At 38.9% G+C, this 23,445-nt stretch overlaps 1 protein-coding gene across 1 annotated transcript; it reads right to left on the minus strand.

Annotated features, from left to right (window-relative positions):
* Positions 1–1,122: 1,122 nt before the first annotated feature.
* On the minus strand, positions 1,123–22,448 carry TDRD12 (tudor domain containing 12). Its single transcript, XM_058846230.1, has 31 exons — positions 22,428–22,448; positions 20,665–20,823; positions 20,225–20,361; positions 19,033–19,152; positions 18,364–18,419; positions 17,491–17,576; positions 16,357–16,558; positions 16,096–16,172; positions 15,760–15,818; positions 14,979–15,039; positions 14,215–14,319; positions 13,648–13,833; positions 13,057–13,210; positions 11,918–12,045; positions 11,193–11,381; positions 10,345–10,473; positions 9,437–9,554; positions 8,515–8,648; positions 8,204–8,424; positions 7,901–8,000; positions 6,533–6,720; positions 6,003–6,210; positions 5,398–5,490; positions 4,321–4,490; positions 3,787–3,849; positions 3,592–3,701; positions 2,515–2,569; positions 1,954–2,067; positions 1,719–1,872; positions 1,560–1,626; positions 1,123–1,220 (listed from the first exon to the last, which is right to left on the minus strand). The coding sequence occupies exons 1-31, from the start codon at positions 22,446–22,448 to the stop codon at positions 1,132–1,134; spliced, it is 3,753 nt and encodes a 1,250-aa protein (XP_058702213.1). The 3' UTR covers positions 1,123–1,131.
* Positions 22,449–23,445: the final 997 nt, after the last annotated feature.

The raw sequence follows: 23,445 nt of genomic DNA on the forward strand, positions 1-23,445 counted from the left end.
GGGCAGCACCAGCAGGCGGCAGCCCCAGCTTTGCTAGCTCTGACACAGGCCGCAGGAGCCTCAGAACACCCAGAGCACCGAAAGTGCTTTCAGTGCACACAGAGCGATCTTTTCTTCTTGCAGTGTCAAGCACTGTATTGGTAAATGTGTATGTACTAAAGGTGTATTTGTATTTTCAAACCCAATGGGTGTAAGAAGCGTTGACTATTCTAAACCCACATACATAATAATGGATGAGGCGCTATTTTGAAATAAATTTTTATATAAATTGAGAAACTTTAGTAGGTTTTTTTTACACCTCCTATGCCCTCCTATGAGCTGTCAGGCAGTTTGGGGCTGCAATCTCCTTTTTTCTTTCACCTGCTCCTCCACCCACTCCTTGAGGGACCCACTGGGAAAGCTTCAAAACACAGAAAAATTAATTCCTTAGTGCAGGATAATCAAAAAGCTCACAGAACACGTTTCAAAATGCAACTACACTTAAGCAAGTCCACAGGAAATCTCTTCCTCATGAAAACCCTGATCAAAAACTGCTTGAGGGCAGAAGAATATTCTTGGACGTACTGCTGGTATTTTTACACTGTTCTTTACACTGGTGCTTTCAGCTGCCAAGTATGTATGGCTAAACCCACTTTTTCCTTCTACTTCACAGAAGAGGCCTTGTTTTCTAAACAGAAACTAGAAGTAACTTACAACTCTTAAATAACCCATCAGAGACTAATCTACCAGCAAAACAAAAAACCAAAACCCCAAACACTGTATTTAGGTATTAAACACATCAAAGAAGAACAAAATAAGCAAAGGAAAACATCTGGTCTGCAGCTGATTTCTTCAAGTAGGTGATTTCTGTTGTCATCAGGATGCAGAGCAAGACCAAAATACAGATTATATCAGCTCTTAAGTGTCCTTACACCAGGTACAGCTTTGCCAGCACCTGTTCTCAGGTGAAGGTTATAATTAAGGACAGTTGCAGTCAGGTTCTAAGGGCACTAACATTTTTAAATAACAATTACATGAACAAGCCACAATTACATCAACTATCAACTCAACAATCAACAACTACTAACTGTTTAATTAACAATAAGCAACAATACAAGTCTTATCAGAGGGGAAAGGAATTTCACTTCCCAATTATTCATCACTTTCTGTATCGCTGTCTTCTGAGGACTCAAACCAGTCCTCAGATCCTGCAGGAGGGTAGCTTCCAGGTTGTGCAGAACCTGGAAGTGATTAATAAAGTGTAACGTTTATAAACCAGGAAAAAATGATCTCCAGAACAAATACATGGCCCTATTAAATAGACCCAACCCAGCAAACCCCAATGCTTTTGACTACAAACTAGACCAAAATACTCAGAACCACCTGTATGTGCCCTTAGTCTGTGCTAAGCTGATAGAAAAGTCTAGTCTCTAGTTTGCTTCAGAGGTCCTCTCAGCTCTTTTCAATGTGAGAATGTGAGCAACCTACTGAAATAAATGAGTATTTCAGACAAAGCCAATGCAAAAAGAGGAATGCTAATCATTTTATGTATTATAAATACAAACTCATTCAATCCTTACCAACTGTAAAAGGCCTTCCATCTTCAGACTCTTCCCAATGTTCAAAATCTAAGGACACGTGAACATTCTGTTGACAAAAACATTGTTTGAAATATTACTCCGATGGACATCAAACATGTTCAGAACATTCAGAAACTCTCAAATTAATTTTCACTTTACCTTGTTCTTCAGTAATTTGCACCACATTCCTTTTTTCTCTTTTACCAGTAAAATCACAGCCTCTGTATCCTTAATCACACATGTGGACTTCTCTGCAATTACTGACTCATACAGCTCCAGGTCAGCCACATAAAGTTTGCCTTCTGAATAAGCACTGCAATATACGGTAAGTTTAAAAAAAACTAAATTCAAACAAAGACACTTTGCTGATTATACTTAAGTTTCTTAAACCTACCTGAAAGCCACCTTCTCTCTAGAGAACTCACATTTACTGTCAGCTGCCCTCAGTATTTGTACCTTCAGTGTCACAGTCACATTATCTTGAAACCACTTGATTTGTGGATGATAGCTGAAAGAAAGTTGATTTAACAGGTATTTTCCAAAGCAGAAAACCACTGGTTTATCCAAGCTGTCTCACACAGAGCCAGAATTTGCCCATGAAGTCACAACTCAGCCAAGGGCCATGCAGACCTGACACCAGCAGCAGTGCCAAAGAAGCACGTGATGGCATACCAGTCAAGCTTCCTACAAAAGCACCACATTCCAAGTCCTTGGAGGAGCAGATCTACAAGTTCCATGGGGAGACATGCTCCACTGACTTTGATATCCACAGGAATCACACCTACTGCCTCACTTCAAGATGCCACCATACTCTGCCCTTGAAGTGCCAAAGGAAAATATAACAGCAAAAACCTCTGACAGACAAAGGGAACTTTTCAGCTGACCACAGAGAAAGAACAATCCTCTTTGGCAGCTCACATAAAAGCAAGATGGGAACAGATCACTATTTTCTTACCCTTTCTGCTGATGCACAGTAGAGTCTTCTGCTTCTTTTGTTTGAACAACATTATCTAAAAGGAAGACATCCAGAAATATCTTTTATACTTTGCTATACTACAGAAACCAGGTATTTCCAGAATTCCCCTATACCATCATAAAATAACTTGCTAGCAATCAAATTACAGTCTTTGTCCTTTATACTGTGTACTCCCTATCCTGGATGATTTTCATAGAGTTCATAATTCAACTAAAATTTTTAATTATCAAGAATACTACAGTTATTTGATGTTAGAAGATTTAAAAAAACCTAACCAAACATGCTGTTTTCCAGGCCAGGTGAAAGTTTTATCCAGTTTCAAAACATTATTTATCTGACACCTGAAACATGTAATTTTGGGAATTAGTGGGGAGTTCCAGGGATGAAATGACTAATACTGGTGTCAACACCACAGCTTGAAACATGGCATTAGTGTGACTATTACCAGGGAAAAACAGCCTTCTACAATAAGCACTCTAGCCTTTTTATCTGCTACAATTTCTTCACCTTCCACTGCTCCAAACTCATGTGTCAGCTGCTAGCAGGTAATCCTGTCCCCCTGCTATGCCTAAGCATTTCTAAGCCTCTACTGAGAAAATATTAAGTGTTTCCTTGAGGTTAGATTAAAAAGAAATGGAGGGGGAAACACGATTTTCTGCCACCCTCAATCTTGGGGAAAAAAATACCCTGTCTGAGAACAACATTATCTCAAGAGATTTCAACTCCCTTAAATGCTGTGGCCTAGGACAGCAGAGCTCTTGTCCTCTCTACAGCACAGACTTCTTGCCTACATGTTCCACTCAGAGCCAAAGAGTTCCAAGTGTCTGTAGGACAGATCATTACCCTAACAGCCACACAGTTATAGTAGCAAGAGTCACTCTCACAGCATCTCCTGACTGCTCACTGCAAGGCAGCTCTGGCTGACTGCCAACATCCACATGGTGCTGCTCTGTACACCCAGCGCAGTCTGCAGCTGCCAGGATGACTGTTAGGTTGCTATTAAACACCTAACTTGACTTCAAGTCTGAAAACTTCTGGAAATGATGGAAAGCTTACTGCTTGGAGGAGTCACAGAACTGTTAGTGCTTTCAGCAGGATTTTCCTGTATCGATGTCTCCTGTGGACTAGATGCCTCCTCTAGACCAGCTGTGTCCTCTTTTGTGCTTCTGAACACAGGACAAAGCAGTTTTAAAAGAAAACCCACAATTAACAGTCAGCTTCCCCTTTGCCTCCCCTTACTTTAACCTGTACCTTACTAACAAAGCCTGTACTGAAGTTCCAAATTTTTCAACAGCAGTCTCAGGCTTGGTGCGTCTGTGAAACAAAAAGATCCAGGTAGCTGAACACAGCATCACAATGAAGTTGTCCGGTCCCCAGCATTACATGCTTTGGCAATGACACAGAGGTTCCCAACCCTCCTTTCCCAGGACAAAGGAATAAATGCAAACAGGTTTTGCCTGAGATACCAGATGCTTAATGACTAGTAAGCATCCAAACCAGCTACTGAGAAGCATAAATGGTTACAGAATCTGAACTCAGACTCTGTACTTTTATTACTAACTTGCCTGTCTACATCAAATTCTAGGTTAACATTTTCTAGACTTACAATTTGCTTCTCCTTGTGGTTACAGGGCTAAATAATAGTTAATGGGAAGTAGACACATTACAGACAACTGTTTCTGCATTTAAATTAAAATCACTGTCAGTAGTATTTATCACAGTCTGCTAAATAGGATTTTTCTCTTAATAAAGTACATGATGAAAAAAAAACCTGTGAACACTTACAAATATTCCAAGCTCTCTGCATGATCCAAAACTGGTATCTGTCTGCACAATTTCTGAATTTCTTCTATATGTTCAGGATTGTCGGTTCCCAAACCCGTCGACAAAATCTCAGATCGAATGTTGTACTCATTTATCCACATCTTCATTGTAGGAAGATTGGTAACCCCAACCTTGAATTACACAACATAACAAAGGGAAAATACAGCTCTTCAATGATCCCTCTCCAACTTAAAGCTGCTTTTTTAGTCAAACTTCAAACATAGCCCTACTGACCTATGCCCACAGGCAATTTGGTTTTCCTGATTTTCAGACTGGAACCTCCCCTGTGTTTAATTACTTTCCAAGTATTACCACCATTTGTATTGTGATAATGGCTCAAGTACTGTTTGCCCTAAGAGAACAAGGATGGCAACTAAGTGAACAGTTCCAGCCCTGATGATGTAAGTGACAACAATAATATACCTCATGCAATAAAGAACTGTGAGTCCCCAACAACCTGACAAGAGCTGAGTGGGTGGGGGGCACAATAAAAAACCCCAAGGTCTAGAAAATGGTTAAAGGTTGAGCTACACCATATGGGAACAGAAGTTACTGAAAAGAATGACTTCTAGATCATTTTCTCTTGCCAATACATTTTTCACTTGACTCACTCCACAAAATCAAGAAGTCTGCTGGATGCTAATGGATGTTAAACAGTAGAACAAGAAAAACCCAAGAACAAGGGCACCCATTTTTTCCTGTTCTTGATCAAGTGAATGAAGGAGAAAAGCTTCAATGTTTTTTAATTTCCAGAAAAAATCAGACTAAAACTGACTGCAAATTAGTGTAAGAGCAGACTTAGAATTATGAACAGAATAAATTAAGTCTACTTCAAGAGCTGTTGGACATCACCAAACCATCTTGGAGGATCCAAGTTTCATTCTTCCAGAGGAATGTGACCAACTGTAGAACCAACTTCACAAGACAAATTACTGAACACTGGTACCTCCCAAATACACTTTTACTACTAACTTTGTCAAATAGTCTTGGACCATGTGCAGATATACTGATTTCCTGGTGCTGCCATTCTATACCTACCATTGGGTCAACCCAAACTGTCTTTCCCAAGGTATGCATCACTTTCGCATGATGAAGTTTTCCTTTTATTTTGTGATTAATGTGATCAGTCACCTAGGAAAAACAAATTGTCACTGCACTTGAGATGTATGGGTACCAACACAGCTTTACAGTCACTTTAACTACAATGAAACAACAAGTTCAGAGCTTAACAGTGAAAAGGGTATTCAACAAATAAATACAGTTTTGAGTAAACCAGTGGAACACTAACTTTAAACAGTATTAGCCTTCAAGGAAGAAGCTTCCTTAATGAAAGATCACTCAAACACAGATCAATTTAGAGAGGTTACACTTTCCCCGTTTCTCCCCCAGAATCCAAAGCATAAGAACATATTCTTAAAGAAAGACACTGAAATCAGATTAAGAAAAAAAAAATCCCATGAACTTCACTGGATTATTTAATAGAAAAACCAAGAAAGAAAACTGACATTCTTAGAATCTGCCCCAATACTAGCAAGCAATGCAGTTTGGTACCCAAGTCAACAGTTTGTAACCGTTCTCTTGCAGAAAACAGAGATAGAAGGTAAAGAGTGTAAAGGAAATACCATGCAAAACCTGCTTATTACCTTTGGATTCCATTCAACTTCATTATCTATGGGTTTTACTCTACAAACTACAATTTCCACAGCCTGAGGTGGCAGATTCTGAAACTTTGCAGGTAAGTGAAGCAGCTGATCACTATTCACTTGACTTGTCCTGCCTTCATCTATATATTTAATTGTGACCTTACAGACATTTTCTTCATCTTTTGCTGGAATCTCTACCACCTGAACCCTTCATATATAGTAGGAAAAGAAACATAGAATTATTATTCATGTAACCAGTTGTGCAGAGTATTTTTTTAAACCTGCTCTCATTTTAAAACAGGTATTTTCACAGCCCACTCTGTAACCAAATGCATGTGTGGGGGGGAATTGCCTTGTTTGCCATTCATGAACTCAGTAGGCAAAAGCTTTTAAAAGCATTATTGGCATAGCAGTGATTTCTTGCTGCTTTTGAGGATGGGTTTTTTCTTTATGCAACAGTCAAGTTTTTTTAAAAAAGCTTTGTATAAATACATGCACATAAATAAAGTAAAAAGCCAACAAAATTTTACCTGTGGCAAATGGCTCCCTCACATAACCCATAAAACACTGACTTCTCCACAGAGCTAGCAGAAATCCTATGTCGTGGTAGCTTGAAGTAATCATTTATTTCTTTAGCAAGAACTGTATATTGGTCCTTTTGTTTCTTGACTATTCGACCAAAGTAGTTTGTAGCATGTACAATGAAGAGAGGCAGGATCTTAAAGAATCAAATACATTTTTTTATGTGATTCCAAAGGAGAAGTGAATGATTTCTCAAACCAATGAAACAAGTCTTTATATATAGATCACATACCTCTTCCCAGCCCCAAAAGGTGATAGATGTTGCTGTACACACATATTTCAGAAAACTGAGTTGTTGTTATCCTCAATCCTACCTGCTCATAGTTCAGTGAATGTATGGAGCAAGAACTGTTGGGTGTCAGGTGATGGTATTCCACCCCAGCGAACATCAGTGAGTTCTGCCAGTTATCTGCCAGGCTACTCACCACTCACACATTCTGCACCACTCCAGCTCTACTCTGAACACTCTCCAGCCCTACAGGGAGTTTCACAGGAACTGACTTTTTTGGTGCTTTTCTTGCACCAAAATGACTCAAATAGAAGACTAGAAACACACAGCTGTGCACAATGATGCATAAAATGCTGCTGTGAGTGCACCTCAGATAAAATCCAAGTCTCAAAGGGAGCTGGAGACACAAACACACTGGGATGTGAAGAAGCACCACAGTAAAGTCAGCATTACAGCCATGAAGGTTTCATGGATAGAACTACTAAAAAAGAAGTCTAACTAAAACAGCACTCTGTAGCAAAAGAGTCTTCCAAAGCACTGGTATTTCTGAAGGAAATAAATCTTCTGCTTACAAGGAGCTCCCAATTTCTTGGGCATATTATGAATGAAAACAAAATCAAGGCCAGAAAATGCTAAGTTTTCAGCAAGTTTGCATGAACATGTCAGCTAAGAAAAAATTCCTTCAACTTGTCCTCACTCCCACAGATTACTTTGTGTTTTGTCTACAAGTTTCTATAAACCTCCATCTTTGTTGATTTTGATATATGGTCTCAAATTATAAAGGGAATGAATATACAGAACACAAGTCCTCTTCCCATAAAATGTGGATCTTCAAAGCAGAAAAAAGAACTGAGGTAAACTCAGAATTACCTGCAAAGGAGTTCCAGTTCAAGCTAAAGACACAAGAACATCTTGCACACTGATTTATGCAAGGGAGAGGGGCAAAAAGAATAAGGAATAGCCATGTCAAATGATATCTGTATCGCAAGTAGGATTAATGAAATACAAAAAAAATGAAGTAACATGCTGAGTAACTGTTTAATACCTGTCCTCTTGGCACCCAAGCCCAAGGAAAACTGTAACTTACTGTCACACGTTCAGGTGTTTCTATCATTTCATCTGCAATATTTTGGGCCATGTCTATTGATAAATTAATTTGATGACGATCTGGACACTCTGTTCTGTTCCTACATTAAAAAATGACACAACAGGTTTAGAAAAAAGCTCTTTTGCTTTCAATTGTAAACTACTGTTAAGTGACTTGCAACAGGCAACAGAAAAAAAAAGTCATTAGCAAAACCTGTTTTAGATAAAAGCATCCAACAGGAAAGTTCATCAAGGAATCAGCAGCAATCATCATTCAGGGCACAAAAACCTGACATTTCCTTACCTGCAGATCCCAAATGTTTTAAGAGAGGCACACAGGGGCCTTGAAAATTTCTCATTTTCCTCAGATTCCAGCACCCTGGCAGTCAAGTCATAGAGTTCTTCTGGAATTTCAGCTTCTGCATGCTTTAAATAGCGGAGAATCCCAGGTGCATGACAGGAACTATTCTCTGTCAGCAGAATGACTGACTTGGCTTTCATATGTTCCTGATCTACAGCAGAATCCTAGAAGTAATAACAAGTATTTTGGAAAACATTTCTGTATCCACCAGTAATAATCCAGTGTAGCATTACCCAGTCAAGGTTCACCCAAACCTTTATCCCAGAGCAGAAGTTGTCACTCATGCTTCGCAGGCGCTGCCCAAAAACTCCTGGAGATGGGAAACTGAAATGGATCACACAAGTTGCATCTGTGATTCCCAAGGACTGCAGGCAGCCATCTGTTAAAACTAAGCACATGTTTCACACAGATATCTACCTGTAACAGTTCCAACGTGGGAAGTATCACATCACATGCACCATAGTTTATTTCCTTCTCCCCACCCACTGAGTGGAAGATGAAGATGGATTTTTCCCCAATACATTCCTCTAAGGCTTTTTATTTCTCCAGGCAGTAAATCCCATCAGCATATGGCAGACACAGAATTTCATGCCAATCTCACAGAATTCTCTATTTCCTGCCAGCATCACAGAATACAGAGACTTGAGCACTGCCCAGTAATTCACAGGAGTAAGACAGGAGACAGCTGAAATAGTGCAGGAATTCTCATTGCTTTGTATGAGCCTAAAAAGTAAAGGGAAGTCCACCTACTTGTTTTTGTACAACATGAAAAACAATCTGAGTTTGAAAATGGATGAAGGCCTTTGTTATTGAAAAAAAAAAAAAAAAAATTGAAAAAAGTACCTAATGGAACTTACCAAAATTTATTACAATAAATCTTCAAAGTTTGGAAATTATTTCAGACTTAGTATCTCCTCTGTAGCAGAGGCAATTGTGAAATGATGGAAAATCTTTGAAAATAATGGTAGCTCTTTTAACTAAGCAGGGAAAATAGTAACAGGGGAAAAGAAAAGAGTAACAACCCCAAAGGGCTGTAGCATTAAGAAGTAAACAGAACCAGAATGAGTTCATAGGGATCTGTCCCTGTGGAAGTAGTGAGATAACCCAGTGTAAGTGCTTGGTGTAGATCTTAGCCCTGCATTAAGATACAATCCCAACCAGACACAGAATCCTCACCTAACACAGCCTGAGTGCCAGAACTGTGCATTTTTCTCCACCTCTCCAAGACACACGCAGCATTACACTTGCTGTCTTTATGCTTTTTCAAGGAAACTACTGAGTTGCTCTTCAGTACCTGCAAGGCAGAGTGAAAAGTTACACATCCCTGAAATGCTCCAATCAACTCTAATAAGCAACATCTCCTACTAGGATTTAGCACATCTTACGGCAGAGACACAAAAGCTAATGAAATTTAGGTTGCTTATATGGAAAAAAAAAGTATTAATGGAGACAAGGTTCATTAATTTCCTGTATAAAAAGAAAACTACAAGCTCATGCTCCCATGTATTAATACATTAGATAGACATTTAAGAAAGCAAAAATGTCAAGCTTTTTTCGTCATTAATGTGTCATTTCTAATCTGATTCCATGATCTAACAACACACAGATTCACCTTTCAGTCTCTCAGAACAAGCACTCTTCATTATGTGAACTCTTGAAATATTTTCATAGGCCAGGTAAAATATTTGAAGTTGGTGTACACAATTAATTACTACGAACAGATTCAATCCTACTTCAACATCAACAAGCACTTTTAAAAGTGATTTTGATATTCTTGAACCCTCAAATATTCAAGGGAAAACATGTTAGAAAGCCACAATCCTGAACCAGATTTGCTTCCATTAACAATCATTGAAGAATAAACATTCCAGATACACTAGTACTTAGGTCAGAAAAGAAACCTGTATCACATGATCTGTCAGCTATTTAGTGGTAGACTCTTTGGGGTTATTTTTAGCAGGAATGATTGACTTCCAAATTCACATTGCTCCTACATTCTCAGAAGCCAAGGTATTTTAGTTTGTTATGACTTTAAAATTTTAAAAAAACCCTGCTTATCTATCCAAGTTTAAGCACTTTCTTACCTTATGAATCATCTCTACTTCAGCTACTGAGTCACTGAATACCAGCACTTTTTGAAGATTCCTCTGGGTAAAATCCAGGATTTTGAGTAACTCAGCAGTTCTGTTGCTGTTCATGCAGGGTTGCACCACCTAAAAGCAAACACAAAACAGAGGGCTGGCAATTAATATAACCAGCACATATTTTACTATACTATAATTCCTAATCCATCCATACATTGACACTTTCAGTTCTGCTCAATCATTAAGGCTTCTCACAAAAACTCATGGGCTTTCAGTTTCCTGACATGCTCAGAGTGTCTACATTTGGAGATCTCCCACCATTTAAAATCCACTAACTACTCCACTCTGAGACACAAGAGGAATTCAAATCAAACTTAAACCATTTTGTGTTATTCTTAAGGGCTATACCACACTGACTGGAAACTAAGTGAAAAGATACCTAAGAATTTGTAACAGGCCTTCTAGAAATTTGAGGCCAAAAGTTTGGTATTGTGTGAAAAGAGCGAACCAATTGCTTTATTAGATTTCCCTCGACACTGCTTACCTTACAGCTCTGCCAGTCACAGATAACAACTGCCAAACCACTCTGGTAATATCCTGGACAAAACCTGTACTGTTTGCAAATACATCTCATCAAATTCAGACTCATTTGCACTAACCATGAAATATTCAAGGGCCTGTCTTCATCTCAGTCCTATAGAAGAAAGTAAGAGCACTCCAGTTCGTTCAGTGACTGACTTGCACATGATTTCTAACAGCCACTTCAGGCAGCACTGCAGCACCACCTGCATCCAATAAACCATCAGCAGCCACATATCCAAGCAGTGACATGGTTTCCAAATTTTTACCTGTTGCACATTTCCAAAGATGGCAGCTTCTTCTATAACTGTTATCACAATGTGAGGATCATGCATGAACTCCTTTATCAAGAGTGTGATGTGCTTATTCCACTGAGTTCCCACAGCAATGATCTGATGTGGTAGATTCCCTTGTGCCTGAGCAGTGGCTTTCTTGTAACAATCCAGTATAGTAAACACCTAGGAAGGAAAGAGGTTTTTTTCTCTCCTCTTCTCATATTCCAGCAAGCACATGACAGCCCAGAAAAATACACTGCTTGAGGACACTTCTTTTTCCAGTCACAAAGTCGCTACCACAGCAAACTACAGGTTTCACACCTCAAAAGAACAGCTTGGTATGTACACTTTCATCCTATTCTTTGAATGACAAGAGAAGCAAGAGAAAACAACAGGACATGTAGTGATAGCATATGCATGTGCACATAACTGTAATGTAGGATTCTGTCCAGAGAAGATGGAACTCTCAGGGAAAGGATCTGTTAAAACCTGCAATATAAAAAGCCTACACAAAGCAGATCTGAGAGGGAAGAAGCATTAAGCAAAAACTAGGTGGTAACTAGAAGACAACCCTGCCAACATAGTAATTTGCAAATACAAAAATAAAAAGAAAAAAAGAGGGAGTTCACCATAAACCCACTTCCAGTGTTTTTTTTCTTCAGTGTGGGCCATGCACAACTGGAACAGCATTTTGTCATGTGACTGTGCAAGCCATTTACCTGTTCAGTAGTGTCAGAGACCAGCACCTCAATCTCATCAAGAACAAGATGGCAAAGCCTACACAATAACCCAGTGTTATGTTCCAGCAGTCTCAGGAGGTTGTACGGTGTAGTCACTACTACTTCACCTACAAGTTGGAAGGAAAGACTTACCATTAATTTTCAGCTTGGAAGAGTTTTACTATTTTACTATTTACTATGACAACAAAGGGCATGGTAGCTTTATTAAAAAGGGTTACATTTGTATTTCAGATTCATCATCTCGAAGCTGGGTAGTTTGTATTTTTCTACTCCTACAAGTTTCCCAAGACATGAGTGGGTGAGGCTCTGATACTATGAAATCTAGTGAAATGTCTGAAGGTTAACAAATTTACAAAGCAGAATGTCATCTCATTTTCCAGTAAGGTACTGGAAGCAGAGTTAAGAACTTCAGAACCAAATAGCCAGAAGAGAAGTATTTATAAATATATGCAAGAGGAATTTCAGAAATTCCTGTTTCAACAGTGGAATAAAGCACACATTGTAGCTTAGGAATTTACATACACCTGTGTGTACATGTATCTATCTACATATAGAAATAAAACCACACCAATCTTCCAATTGTCTCCCGAACTGGTGCAAACAGCACAGCTGTTGTTACAGCAACAGCTCTGCTGCTAAAAGGTCTGAATTCATCCACCAGGCTCAAACTTGAATGATGGATGAATGATGCTGAAATGGAGTCTTACAGAATTTTTCATCGTTTTATCCATAGTTCTTAGTCCCTTGGCATAACAAAAGCTACTTTTGAAAATTCAAGTATCAACCAAAGCTTAACAAAGGGATCAAAGCAGAAAACACCTTATGTTTTAAGTACATACATCTAAGGAGGGCAAGTCTCCCAACAGCTTTTTTATTTTTTATTACTTTTATGCTGCTTCTCTGTGGAGCATCCTCTGCATGGTACTGAGTTAGATGCACAAAGTACTGAACATCTATTGCAATAGCGAGTTGTAAACCACCATTTAAAAAACAAAACCCCAAACTTCACTTTATGAACTAAAAATTTGAGAAGGTGAAATTACTCTTCCACAAGCTTCTGCAATGACAGCAGCCCATACTGCCTAACTTCAAGCATAACTGACAGAAAATACTCTTACAGCCTCGGATTTCCACTTGTCTGGCTGCATCCTTGTTCTGCCCAAGGATTATCAGCATTGGATGAAGGCATCTGCAGCCTTTCCCGTATGTTTTCAGCAGGTCAAAAACAAGTTGTGCCTTCTTCCATCCAGGACATAAAATCAATGCTAGTGGCTACACACACAGGTACAAAAATAGACAACACAGTATTATACAGGAGTACAGAACCTTAATCTTGTCTTGGGTTGTATGGGGCCATTTTCAGAGGTCCCTTACAACCTCAGTAATTCTGTTTCTGTGCTCTAGTACAAGCTAGAAAATACATTATAGTATTTAAAACAGCTAATACCCATTTTAGTGTAATGAGTACACACTACTCATGCAGAAACAAAGCTCCATCGTATATGTAAGTGCCAGGGCATTAACCACTTGTTAGGAATTCCTTTAAAAGTAAGTTTGAACTCCCCCCATTCACATATTCCATGCAAGTCCCCCAAGTAGAGGCCTTACAGAAACTGGCAGGCACCATGAACATGCACTGAGATGTCATTAATATATACATTCCAAACATTCAGAGTAGTAACAAGTTCTCTGGTCTAACATATACATACTCCACTCATGTTTGGCAAGGCTTGGTAGTCACTTTCCAACTGCAGAAGTGTAAGAACTGGTGGAATATATAATAAGGGATCATGTCCCTGATGGGAGATGACAACAACATCAAATCCCCAAGCTAATGGTGGCCAACAGTAGGACTCAGTGAAGGTACAGGTTGAAAGCTTGTTTGAAGCAAGTTCCTACAGAAAGAGAAATTAAGAGTTAACCATTAAATCTATGTACTTAAACACCAACAAAACAAGACAAAGTGTAACAACAAAATGATTTAAAGGCTTTTGACCCACATGTAATAAATGTCCGTAACAGGTAATACAAAAAATCATCTTCTGGGCTGAGCTGTTAAATTACTGTATTAAAATTCGAATCCACTTGTATCAGTGACTAATGTACCAGAAAAAAAAAAAAGTGTACAATTCTTACAACATTTCTCAAAGCTTAATTTATTCAACCACATGAACAACCTTGTACACATTCCTCAACCAAACTGACACATTACCATGTAGATTTGAGGTCTGGAACTTGTCTTAAAAGGATAATCAATGTAGTATCATCACCTCTACCTTTTTCAGACCATCAAAAAGTGGTGCTGTTTCCAAAACTGATGATGGCTCAATTTTCTTGCTCAAGAACACAAAGTTTTTTTCTTTCCCAACGTTTTGAAAACTCTGAAACCATGAGACAAATAGATGACAATGATAGATGACAGGGGTTTAGCTAACACAAAACTCAGAAGCACTCACTGTATTTTAAAAAAATGGCATTTTGATATAAATGAATCAAATTCTAAGTTCACTTTACATATGATTCATATATACTGCCAAGTTACATATACCAGGGGTGAGACAAAAACTCGTTACTGACATTCTTGAAGAAAGACTTTCAAAGATGCTCCTAACACAACTGATTTAAACCTCAAGAGATGCAGTGGATGCTCTTTGTACAGCTGGCACTCAGTCTCACAATGAGCAGCATGAGGCAGGGACTGCAGTCACAACGAAGATGCCAATTTCCCTCCATCACTCCTCTCTTCTCTGCTCCAGTGCAGGTCCTCTGCAGACTGCAGCCCCTTCAGAAACATCTGCATGGAGCTCCTTCTGCTCCTCCGACCCTGGCATTGCCTGCTTCTCACTTTTTTTTGTTCCCTTCCCCATGTTTCTGCCCTTTCTTAAATTCACAGAGGCATCCCCAACTTGGCTGGCTGGCTCAGCTTTAGCCTGCAGAGGCCAATGCAGGCGCAGTCAGCCCCTGACCACCTTCCACAAAGACCCAATGCTACCAAAATGTCTGCACAAGAGAAATTAATGAAAGTTAATGCCTGAAATACCTGCTGGTCATCTTCAACTGTGTGTGTCTGGAGGGAATTGGAATTTAAGAACTGTGGAAGCCTGAGAAACAGATATTAAATGCAACATAAATGCAAAAGAAAAACATAATTTACAAATACCACCAGTATTTCCCAAGAGTCATGAAGTAATTCACTCCAAGTATTTCTGACATACCTGTGCCAATGAGAAAAACCCTCAATACAGAAGCAGAAATCAAAACCCAGCCTTTGGACAGCAAAATTTAGTGGAAACAATCCTTCAGAATATCTTTCAAAGTTAATTGGTAAGTTCCCTGACATTAGAAGAAAAATAGACCAGATTGTAGGAAAAAAAAGGTTTCTTAACGTTCCAAAACATACAACTCATCTTTGCACCAGCTAGAAACTGAAGAAATACTCCTGAGGTTTGTTACATATGCATCAACTGACCTGCAGCACAGTGAAAGCATTGCACAAATTGACCCAGTCTTATTTCATTAATTCTGAAAACTTCATAAATCACACTAAGAATAAAATAAAGCAAGTTAACACATTTAGTGTGCAGAAAAATACCTCCCCACCACACCCCTGTTGTCAAACTACTGTTTAGAAAGAACTGGTATTTTTCTAGTCTGGGTAACTACCAGCAGCTTCAAAGTCCCTCCTTCCCCAAAAGCATGTGTATGTACCTGCCCTTTCCCTCTGCCCTAGAGAGGCCTAAGAACAGTAATTGCAAACATACTGCAGTACCCAACTGTCTGATTACAGACTCATTCAGAACACTTAACATGCTGCACCACACCTCTCTGTTTGAACTGCTTTATCTTCTTTGGAAGGTACATCTGGAACCATGCTGACCACCTAGAAAGAAAACACATTTTATATACTAAAATACTGTTCAAAAGCAATATTTAAAACACAAAGTTGAAAGTGGTTTTCTTACTCAACTGTGGGATTCCCCAAATATTTTGCAGCACTCCTTTACAAATTTGAAGTTTCTTTGACTAAGGCAACAATTTTGATCAAAGAGAAAGCTGTCTAAGAAGAACAAGATGGATGACTACAGCACTCCTAATCTGGCCAATGTGTGTTTACTTTCGTTTGTATTTCACTATTTAATACAAAACATCATACTTACAGGGACAGTATTGTCATTTAGAACCGTGTGTGACCTTTGGGATGTCTTTTCAAGAACAGAATTACAACTAGCAAGACCTAGAAAGATAAACAAAATAGAGATACCCATTTCTTATTATCTGAATACATAAAAAGCCAGAGATGCATAACATGTTTCTTAGTCACTGGGATCCAAACAAGACAGGAGGTTCCTGTTCTACACATCCAACTAAACACACAAAGTGCTCCATGTAGGACACTCTCCCACACTTGTGGGTCCCACCTGGCTCAAGATGTGGTGACATCGTGTCCCCAAAGGGCAGTTTCGGCCTGGCAAGAAATGTTGGACCAACAAACTCCACTGGAACACACTCAGCATTTAACGACACTTCATTGTCAGAATCATCCGTAGAACTCTCTGCAGTCCCTTCACCTTCCTTGTAATGAGCAAAGTGCTTTGCAACCAGATCATCATTAATACATATCTATAAAAAACCCAAACAAGACCATTACTGAGCAATGTCAACAAACAATAAGCTACACCAGCACATACTTGTTTGGAGTTCAGGTGAAGCTTTAAACAAAAGCAGTGCTTTTATGAACAATAAAAAACCCTGAACAAAATCCAACCACACAAAACCCCAGACATAAGAAGTACCAGTGAATGCTTTCTGTCAAATATTTATCCTAAAAAATAAAGTCTTATCTTCCTGTACATTCTTTCAACAGGTGTTAATTATTAAGTTTTATGTTTCTGGCAAAAATTCTGTACTAAATTAACTGTTTCTATGAGCCCTACACATGTAAAAGAACATCTCTAATTCAGAATTCAGTCAAGCCTGTTTATTTTTTTTGGATTCAGCATACATCAAAATCTGTCAGGAAAAAAAAAAAAAGTAGTATTAGGCCTAAAACTTGTATCTACCATACAGCTGCTTAAATCTGGCAGCAGCTACAGCAGAGATTTGACACAAATTACACATTTTGGCAAGTGTTACTAGACTGGGTGTTTTTTGCAGCTTTCTTTTTAGTGTTTTTTCCGTCAGCTGTACAGAAGAGTGTGAACTTTTAGTTATTTTTACAGTATTATGCAGCTGCCTAAGTGAAACATCCTCAAATATGATACCACAAGAAGTACACCAAGTAATGCATATAGTTATCAACTTAAATACCAGTTGGACTTCACTTGTTTGTCAATAATGGAAAAAAAAGTTCGTATAGAGAAAAATAGAAGTTCTGCCTCTTGGAATTTCTCCAGAGGATTACAAAGAACAGCAATGTCATAAAAACCTCTAATAAGTTAATGACTTAGCTTCTATTCCATTTGATTGAAACTACAGAACTCGCAAGTTATGCTTTCCAGTCTTAAATAATAGCAAAGTGCATCAATAGGGTTGGAAATACAGAAGGATCTTACCTTTTCATCTCCTATAGTCACAAAAAGAAATACCTCTAACACTTCATCTTCTACCGCCTGTATTGTGGCTTTAACCTCGGTAGCCTCTAAATGTAGTAATAAACACCAGAAACAAGATTAAACCCTTATCAGACTTTGAGACAGACAAAAGCAGAAATCACAATTCAAAACGTGTAACACTTTTTATTTCACCTAAGTGAAACAAGGAATTTAACAATAAAAACTTAAAAAGCTCCAAAAAAGGATTTTGTCCTTAGTATTTGATTATAGATATTAGGATTGAGAGCTGAAACAGATTAACGACCTCTTGAGACAAACCACTCCTAGTTCTACACTGGGAGTCTTGGTTTTCTCTTGAATTCCGACAGTCTGGGGCACCAGCACGTGCTTTCCTAGTGTGACATTTCCTCTTCTTGAAAGAAGTTGTATTTGCACATCTGGCCAGCTTTGTTATACTTTTCATTTGGGCAAACACAGCCAATAAGAGTCTGTTCCCAAATCCTGAAGCAGCTCTGCACATGCCAATGCACGACAGCTGTGATACTGGTTCAGAGTCTTGTGTTGAATACACAGAACACTTCCAATGTTCAAAACAAACGAGACATGAATGCTCCCTCAGTAAGCCTAATCTAGCCTAAACACACTCTTACCTTAACTACCAAAATTTATGCAGCACAGAAACCCAGAGTACTCACAGTACAGCTCCACAAATTTGTGCCTTAGTCAATCCATATTTGGGCAGCTCCTGTCTCCTTGTTTTTAACAAACAGCATTTGTAAATATAATCAAGTATACACAAGTATAATAAACTTGTACACAAGTACTACATTTCTCTAACAACTGTTTTTTTCCCATAACTGAAGTGCTATTTACCATCAAGAAGTTTTCGAAAATGCTGGATAGCAGCAGTATCCCATTTTTTGGCTGGTCTGGGAAAATAAACACAACCAGGTTTTCCATATTATCAAACATGAAATTAGTAATTAAAAAAAAAAAAATTCTACACAAGCACAGAGCTCTAGTTCATGCAAATTCTTACAAAGTGCACAAGTAGACAAATCAGCAGAATCTGATTACTTAGCACATTATTTTAGTCTTGGTAATATTGTTCCAGCTCAGCAATATAATGAACTGATCAAAATTAGAAGGAAGATACTGCTTTGTCAAGGTATCATGGCTTGCACTCAATATAAAATATGAAGAAATAATAGAATAATTTAGGTTGGAAAAAAACCCAAGATCATTGAATTCCCCCACTAATTTAGCACTGTCAAGGCCACCACTCAACCACATCCCTTAGTGCCACATCTATACATCTTTTAAATCCCTCCAGGGATGGTGACTCCATCACTTTCCTAGGGAGCTTTGTTCTCTCAGCTAGGAGAGAGTTATTTTTCCTCTTAGTAGCTGGTACACTTCTGAGTTTACTATGAGAATACTGAAGGTTTCTTCTTGAAATATAATCCTTCCTAAAAAATTCTGCACTAAACCCTCACATTTTAGAAAAGCAGGAATCGAATGTATTTACTAAACTCTTCTTACCCTATTTTGGCAGTGTTTTCACAGTAGTCAATATGCAGTGTCAGTGGCTTTGTGCAGTGCAACCGACACTTCTTTGCTCTATGTGGGATCTTTGCAAGTGCTTCTACTAAAACTCGAACACTGCAAAACAAAGTGGAAGTTACCTCATTTTACAGGGCAGAATTTCTTCTCCAGAAGTCACTGGTCTCACAAACCACCTCCTGTTACCCTGAACTTAATAACACAGCTCTACCAGGAGTTTGGCTCTTGCAGGCTCCCACCTTGAAACCACTGTCTTACTCTTAAAGAGGTGCCATCAGGACCAACTGGTGAACAGAACTGCTTTTCTATTCATTCATTATCAATACACATCCTAGTTACTTGGAATCTTTATAATCCTTTTCCACTGCAGTTTCAAGTCTTCTTGCTATTCATCTTCGAAGTATCTTCATGGTATTTAACACATTGTCAAATTGTTTTCCAACAGAGCAATGGTCAAATTAAAAACATTATTTATTTTAAAATACTTTAAATAAGTGCTAATTTTATGGAATACCACCAAAACCAATTTGGTGAAGTTTCTTATGATCCAAGTTGCCTATTTTATAGAGAAACAAACTTTTAAGAGCTGGACTAGGTTGCTCCAAAACATAAGAATGTATTTTTCAAGATTTTAGAAACTCAAAGTTTTACACTCATTTCCTCAAAAACTCAGAACCTGTGAAAACTCACCTTGTTTTGGCACCAAGATAAACTTTTTGTAAACAAGTTGATCAACTGCAGTGGGAAAACCCACACACATTTCTGTTTAGTCCTCAAAAGCTGTTGCAGCAAGAGAAACCCTGCTTCTAGATGTTTTTTGTGCCTCAACTTCACTGGCCAGAACTTTTAATTCTTCTAGTATATACCAAATTATTAAAGAAGAATATAAAGATAAGTTTTAACTGGCAGTCACACACTTCAATCAGAACAGACTGATTATCTCTATTCTGAATCTTTAAAAAAAACAACACTAACATAGAAAGCATCGTTAAAGCATCATAAAACAAGAACTGGTTTGCACTTAGGCTCTTTCAAGGGTATCATCTGCTTAGCAGCTTCTTGTGGACACAACCTATGCTTCAATTAAACCAAAGCATTGACTAAATAAATATTAATAGCATCTGTACCTATTAACAAATATATCACAGTGACAAAAGCTCTTAACACATACTTCTCTGATGCAACGGAACAGTACTTGGCATAATCCACAAGGAAACATCCGAGCTGGTAACCATCCGCCTGGCACCACACTGACTCAACCAGTGCCCTACACCAGCACTTGAGTTCCTCACTGAAAACCACATAAACCTGAGGAAGAGACGAAGAACAAGACAGCAGGTGCTTTCAAATGGCCCCAATTACACTCAAAGGTTTTTCAAAGGCGAGGACACAGTATTTATTACATAGCCTTCCATGTGCTTTGCAAAATGCAAGCCCCGCAGCTTACACAGTTAAAGGCTTATAGATGAGAAAACACAAACACAATAGCAGAGATGCTATTATCTGTTTTTCTGTGTAAAAATAAAATAAATAAAAAACCCCATATATTTGATACTTCTCCCTAACGCAGTCCATATAATAAATTATTTCTCGGTAAAGCAATGATCTTACCTGGCCTTTTTCTATCTCCACTTGTTTTATTGCATCTGCATCTCTGTAACTGTTATAAAACTGTTTCATTTCAGCATTCAGGTTTTCATACACAGTTTCACTGACTACGCCTGGCACATCGTCTTTCACAGCGATCCAAAAGCAACTTGGATCTTCAACCTTGGGCAAGAAGAACAAATACTACTTACTTTTAACAGTTCTGAACAGGAGATCTAAAAATAGAAGTTGATTTTTATGGGGCACCTTCAACATCATAGTGACTGATAGTGAGATACAGAATGTTAACAAGTGAAACATCTTTCATCTTCACAGCATTAGTTCATGAAATGGCTTTTCAGGTTCCAAGTTTCTTTAGCACTGTAACAAGCACCATGTGGGATCTACAAGGGAGCAGCATTATCTATAAAGTTGGTTAAACCAAACAGTGGGCAAAGTGCAAAGACAAAGCTTTTCACTTCCATATGAAGTCCTCAGGAAGTACATTAAAAACCCCCAAAAACACAATAAACCTCACCAAGGGGCTTTTCTTTGTGCTTGAGAGTGTCTGCATGACAGCCAACTTCTTTAGAACAGGGTGACAGCTTTCTGCTAAGCCTTTGTAAACTGTCACATTCCAGTGTGCCAGCTGACCTGGGCCCCCAGCTGTTGTGGCTTAATCCCAGTAGGAAACTAAACCTCACACAGCTGCTCTGCCACTCACATCCTGCAGCAGGATGACCAGACAATAGGAAGGATAAAAGTCCCAAAACTCACAGGCTAACATTACAACAGCTAACAGCCAAAGCAAGAGCTGCACCTGCAATCAAAGCAACACAAGGAGTGTATCCACTGCTTCCCCTTGGCAATTGCTCAGCCATTTCAGAACACAGAGCTTCATCACACAAAATGCTGCTGACTTGGGCAGGCAAATCTGATGACCGCAGATGTACCTGCAGGTTTTATCGCTCAGCATGACATCATATAGTAGGAAATATCCCCTCAGACAGCTGTCCAGGCTGTATTCTGCATTTTCCACACTCTCCTGTGAAATTCTGTATAATCTAGCACTATAGTATACATTATTTAACATCGTGTTGCACGTTCTCCATTTTAGATTTTAGCTGCATCCCTACTGCTGGGAGAAATGGATTGCAAGTGTAAAAATGGTGAGGGAAGTGGTACAATAGCTGAAGTGACCTTGTAGCTGGGAATGCTGAGGCCTGGAGAGTATCAGAGTGGGAAAACCCATCTATTATGCCTACTGCTGTTGACCCGCTGTTTTGAGAAGTAGAATTTCTGCGTCAAGGTAACACAGGTGTTTGGAGAGGCTTAGAAGTACTCTCATGGACATGCTGAACTCTGTGCTGGGAGAAAGATCAAAGCTCAGAGATCATAAAAAGCACAGGGGAGCTCACATGGGTCTTGATGAATCCTGCTGGGATGGGCTGAGACTGCCACATCTCCCTGGGTGTGCCCCAGATCCTCCAGTTGGCCAGGCAACTAAGTAAAATTACTCCCTGTATTTCAGCTGTGGCTTTGTGGTTGTTCTGGTTGCCTGCCTGCATTAATTCACGCAGGTACTCACCTATTTTAGAACAAAACTAAGAAAATAAAAACTAAAACAAATTACAAAATATAGATAACCCAAATACGACTGCACAAGTGCAAAGAAGTGTTGGTGAATGGAAATACACAGGCAACATCTTGTTTGTAAATGTGACCATCAGAAAGTCACATGGAAATAGACATCAGTCCTTCAGATTTAAAAAAAAGCAGCAGCATACCCTTAATACCACGACTTCCATGTTTATCTCCTGTGTCTCTCCTATCAGTACTGTAAGAGAAAAACATTTGATGAACCATTTTTATCAAAGCCTAATTTAAGAGCATACACATAAAGTATATGATTTTTACCACTCATGTCAGGAGTACCAGTCTGGGCAACTGATTCACCGGTTTCAAAGGGTTCAAACCAGCTTTCTTAATGAGGGACTCTGTTAAAGCCTAATTAGGATTTGCCATCCATGCTGCATCTTCTCCACTCAAAGGCCAGCAAAAATAAACTGATCATAGACAAGGGCTGCTACAACCTACCTACACGACCAAATGGATGGAAACACCAGAGGAGACTATTCACAATTTTTAAAAAAATCCCACAGCCTAATGCAAAAGAGAAATCTCAAACTTAGCAAGCAAGTTCAATGTCACAGATTTTTATTATTATTTTACATACAGCTGTCTGCACCGGTACATACTAGACCTAGGAGCTACAATAGAGTAATGAAACTTCCAGAAATTAACTGGCATTTCATTTTGGCACAAACCAAAATGAAATCACATCCTGGTGTCATCACCGCAGTGTCTAACTTACAACTTAGAAGAATTAACATTGAAACCAGGTGCTTAATGAACTGTTTCAGGAAAGGAAAATGAAGACATTGTCCTTCCGCTTCCAAAGCTACTGCTGAACAAGCCAGACTTGAGGAGCAACACAGCTACCCTGCGGTGACAGACAGCGACAAGGCAAGCACCGATCATTCCCGGTTTAACAGGACAATGGAACAGCTGAAACGGTTGCAGCAGCTTTACCCAGAATCATTTAACACAAGTAAAGCTTCCGAGTTACGCACTCGTTTCTAACACTGCACTGTAACACAGTGTAACGAGACACACGGGGCTGCCTCAAACACTTAAAGCAGACTTTTCTTTCTTCAGTAACACGTCAAGGGCATAGATAACTTCCGCTGAACTCTCAGGTTAACGAACGCAAACCCACTAAATGGCCCATCAATGTGGCAGGGG

Source organism: Poecile atricapillus, chromosome 10, assembly GCF_030490865.1.
Source record: "Poecile atricapillus isolate bPoeAtr1 chromosome 10, bPoeAtr1.hap1, whole genome shotgun sequence".
Lineage (NCBI taxonomy): Eukaryota > Metazoa > Chordata > Aves > Passeriformes > Paridae > Poecile > Poecile atricapillus.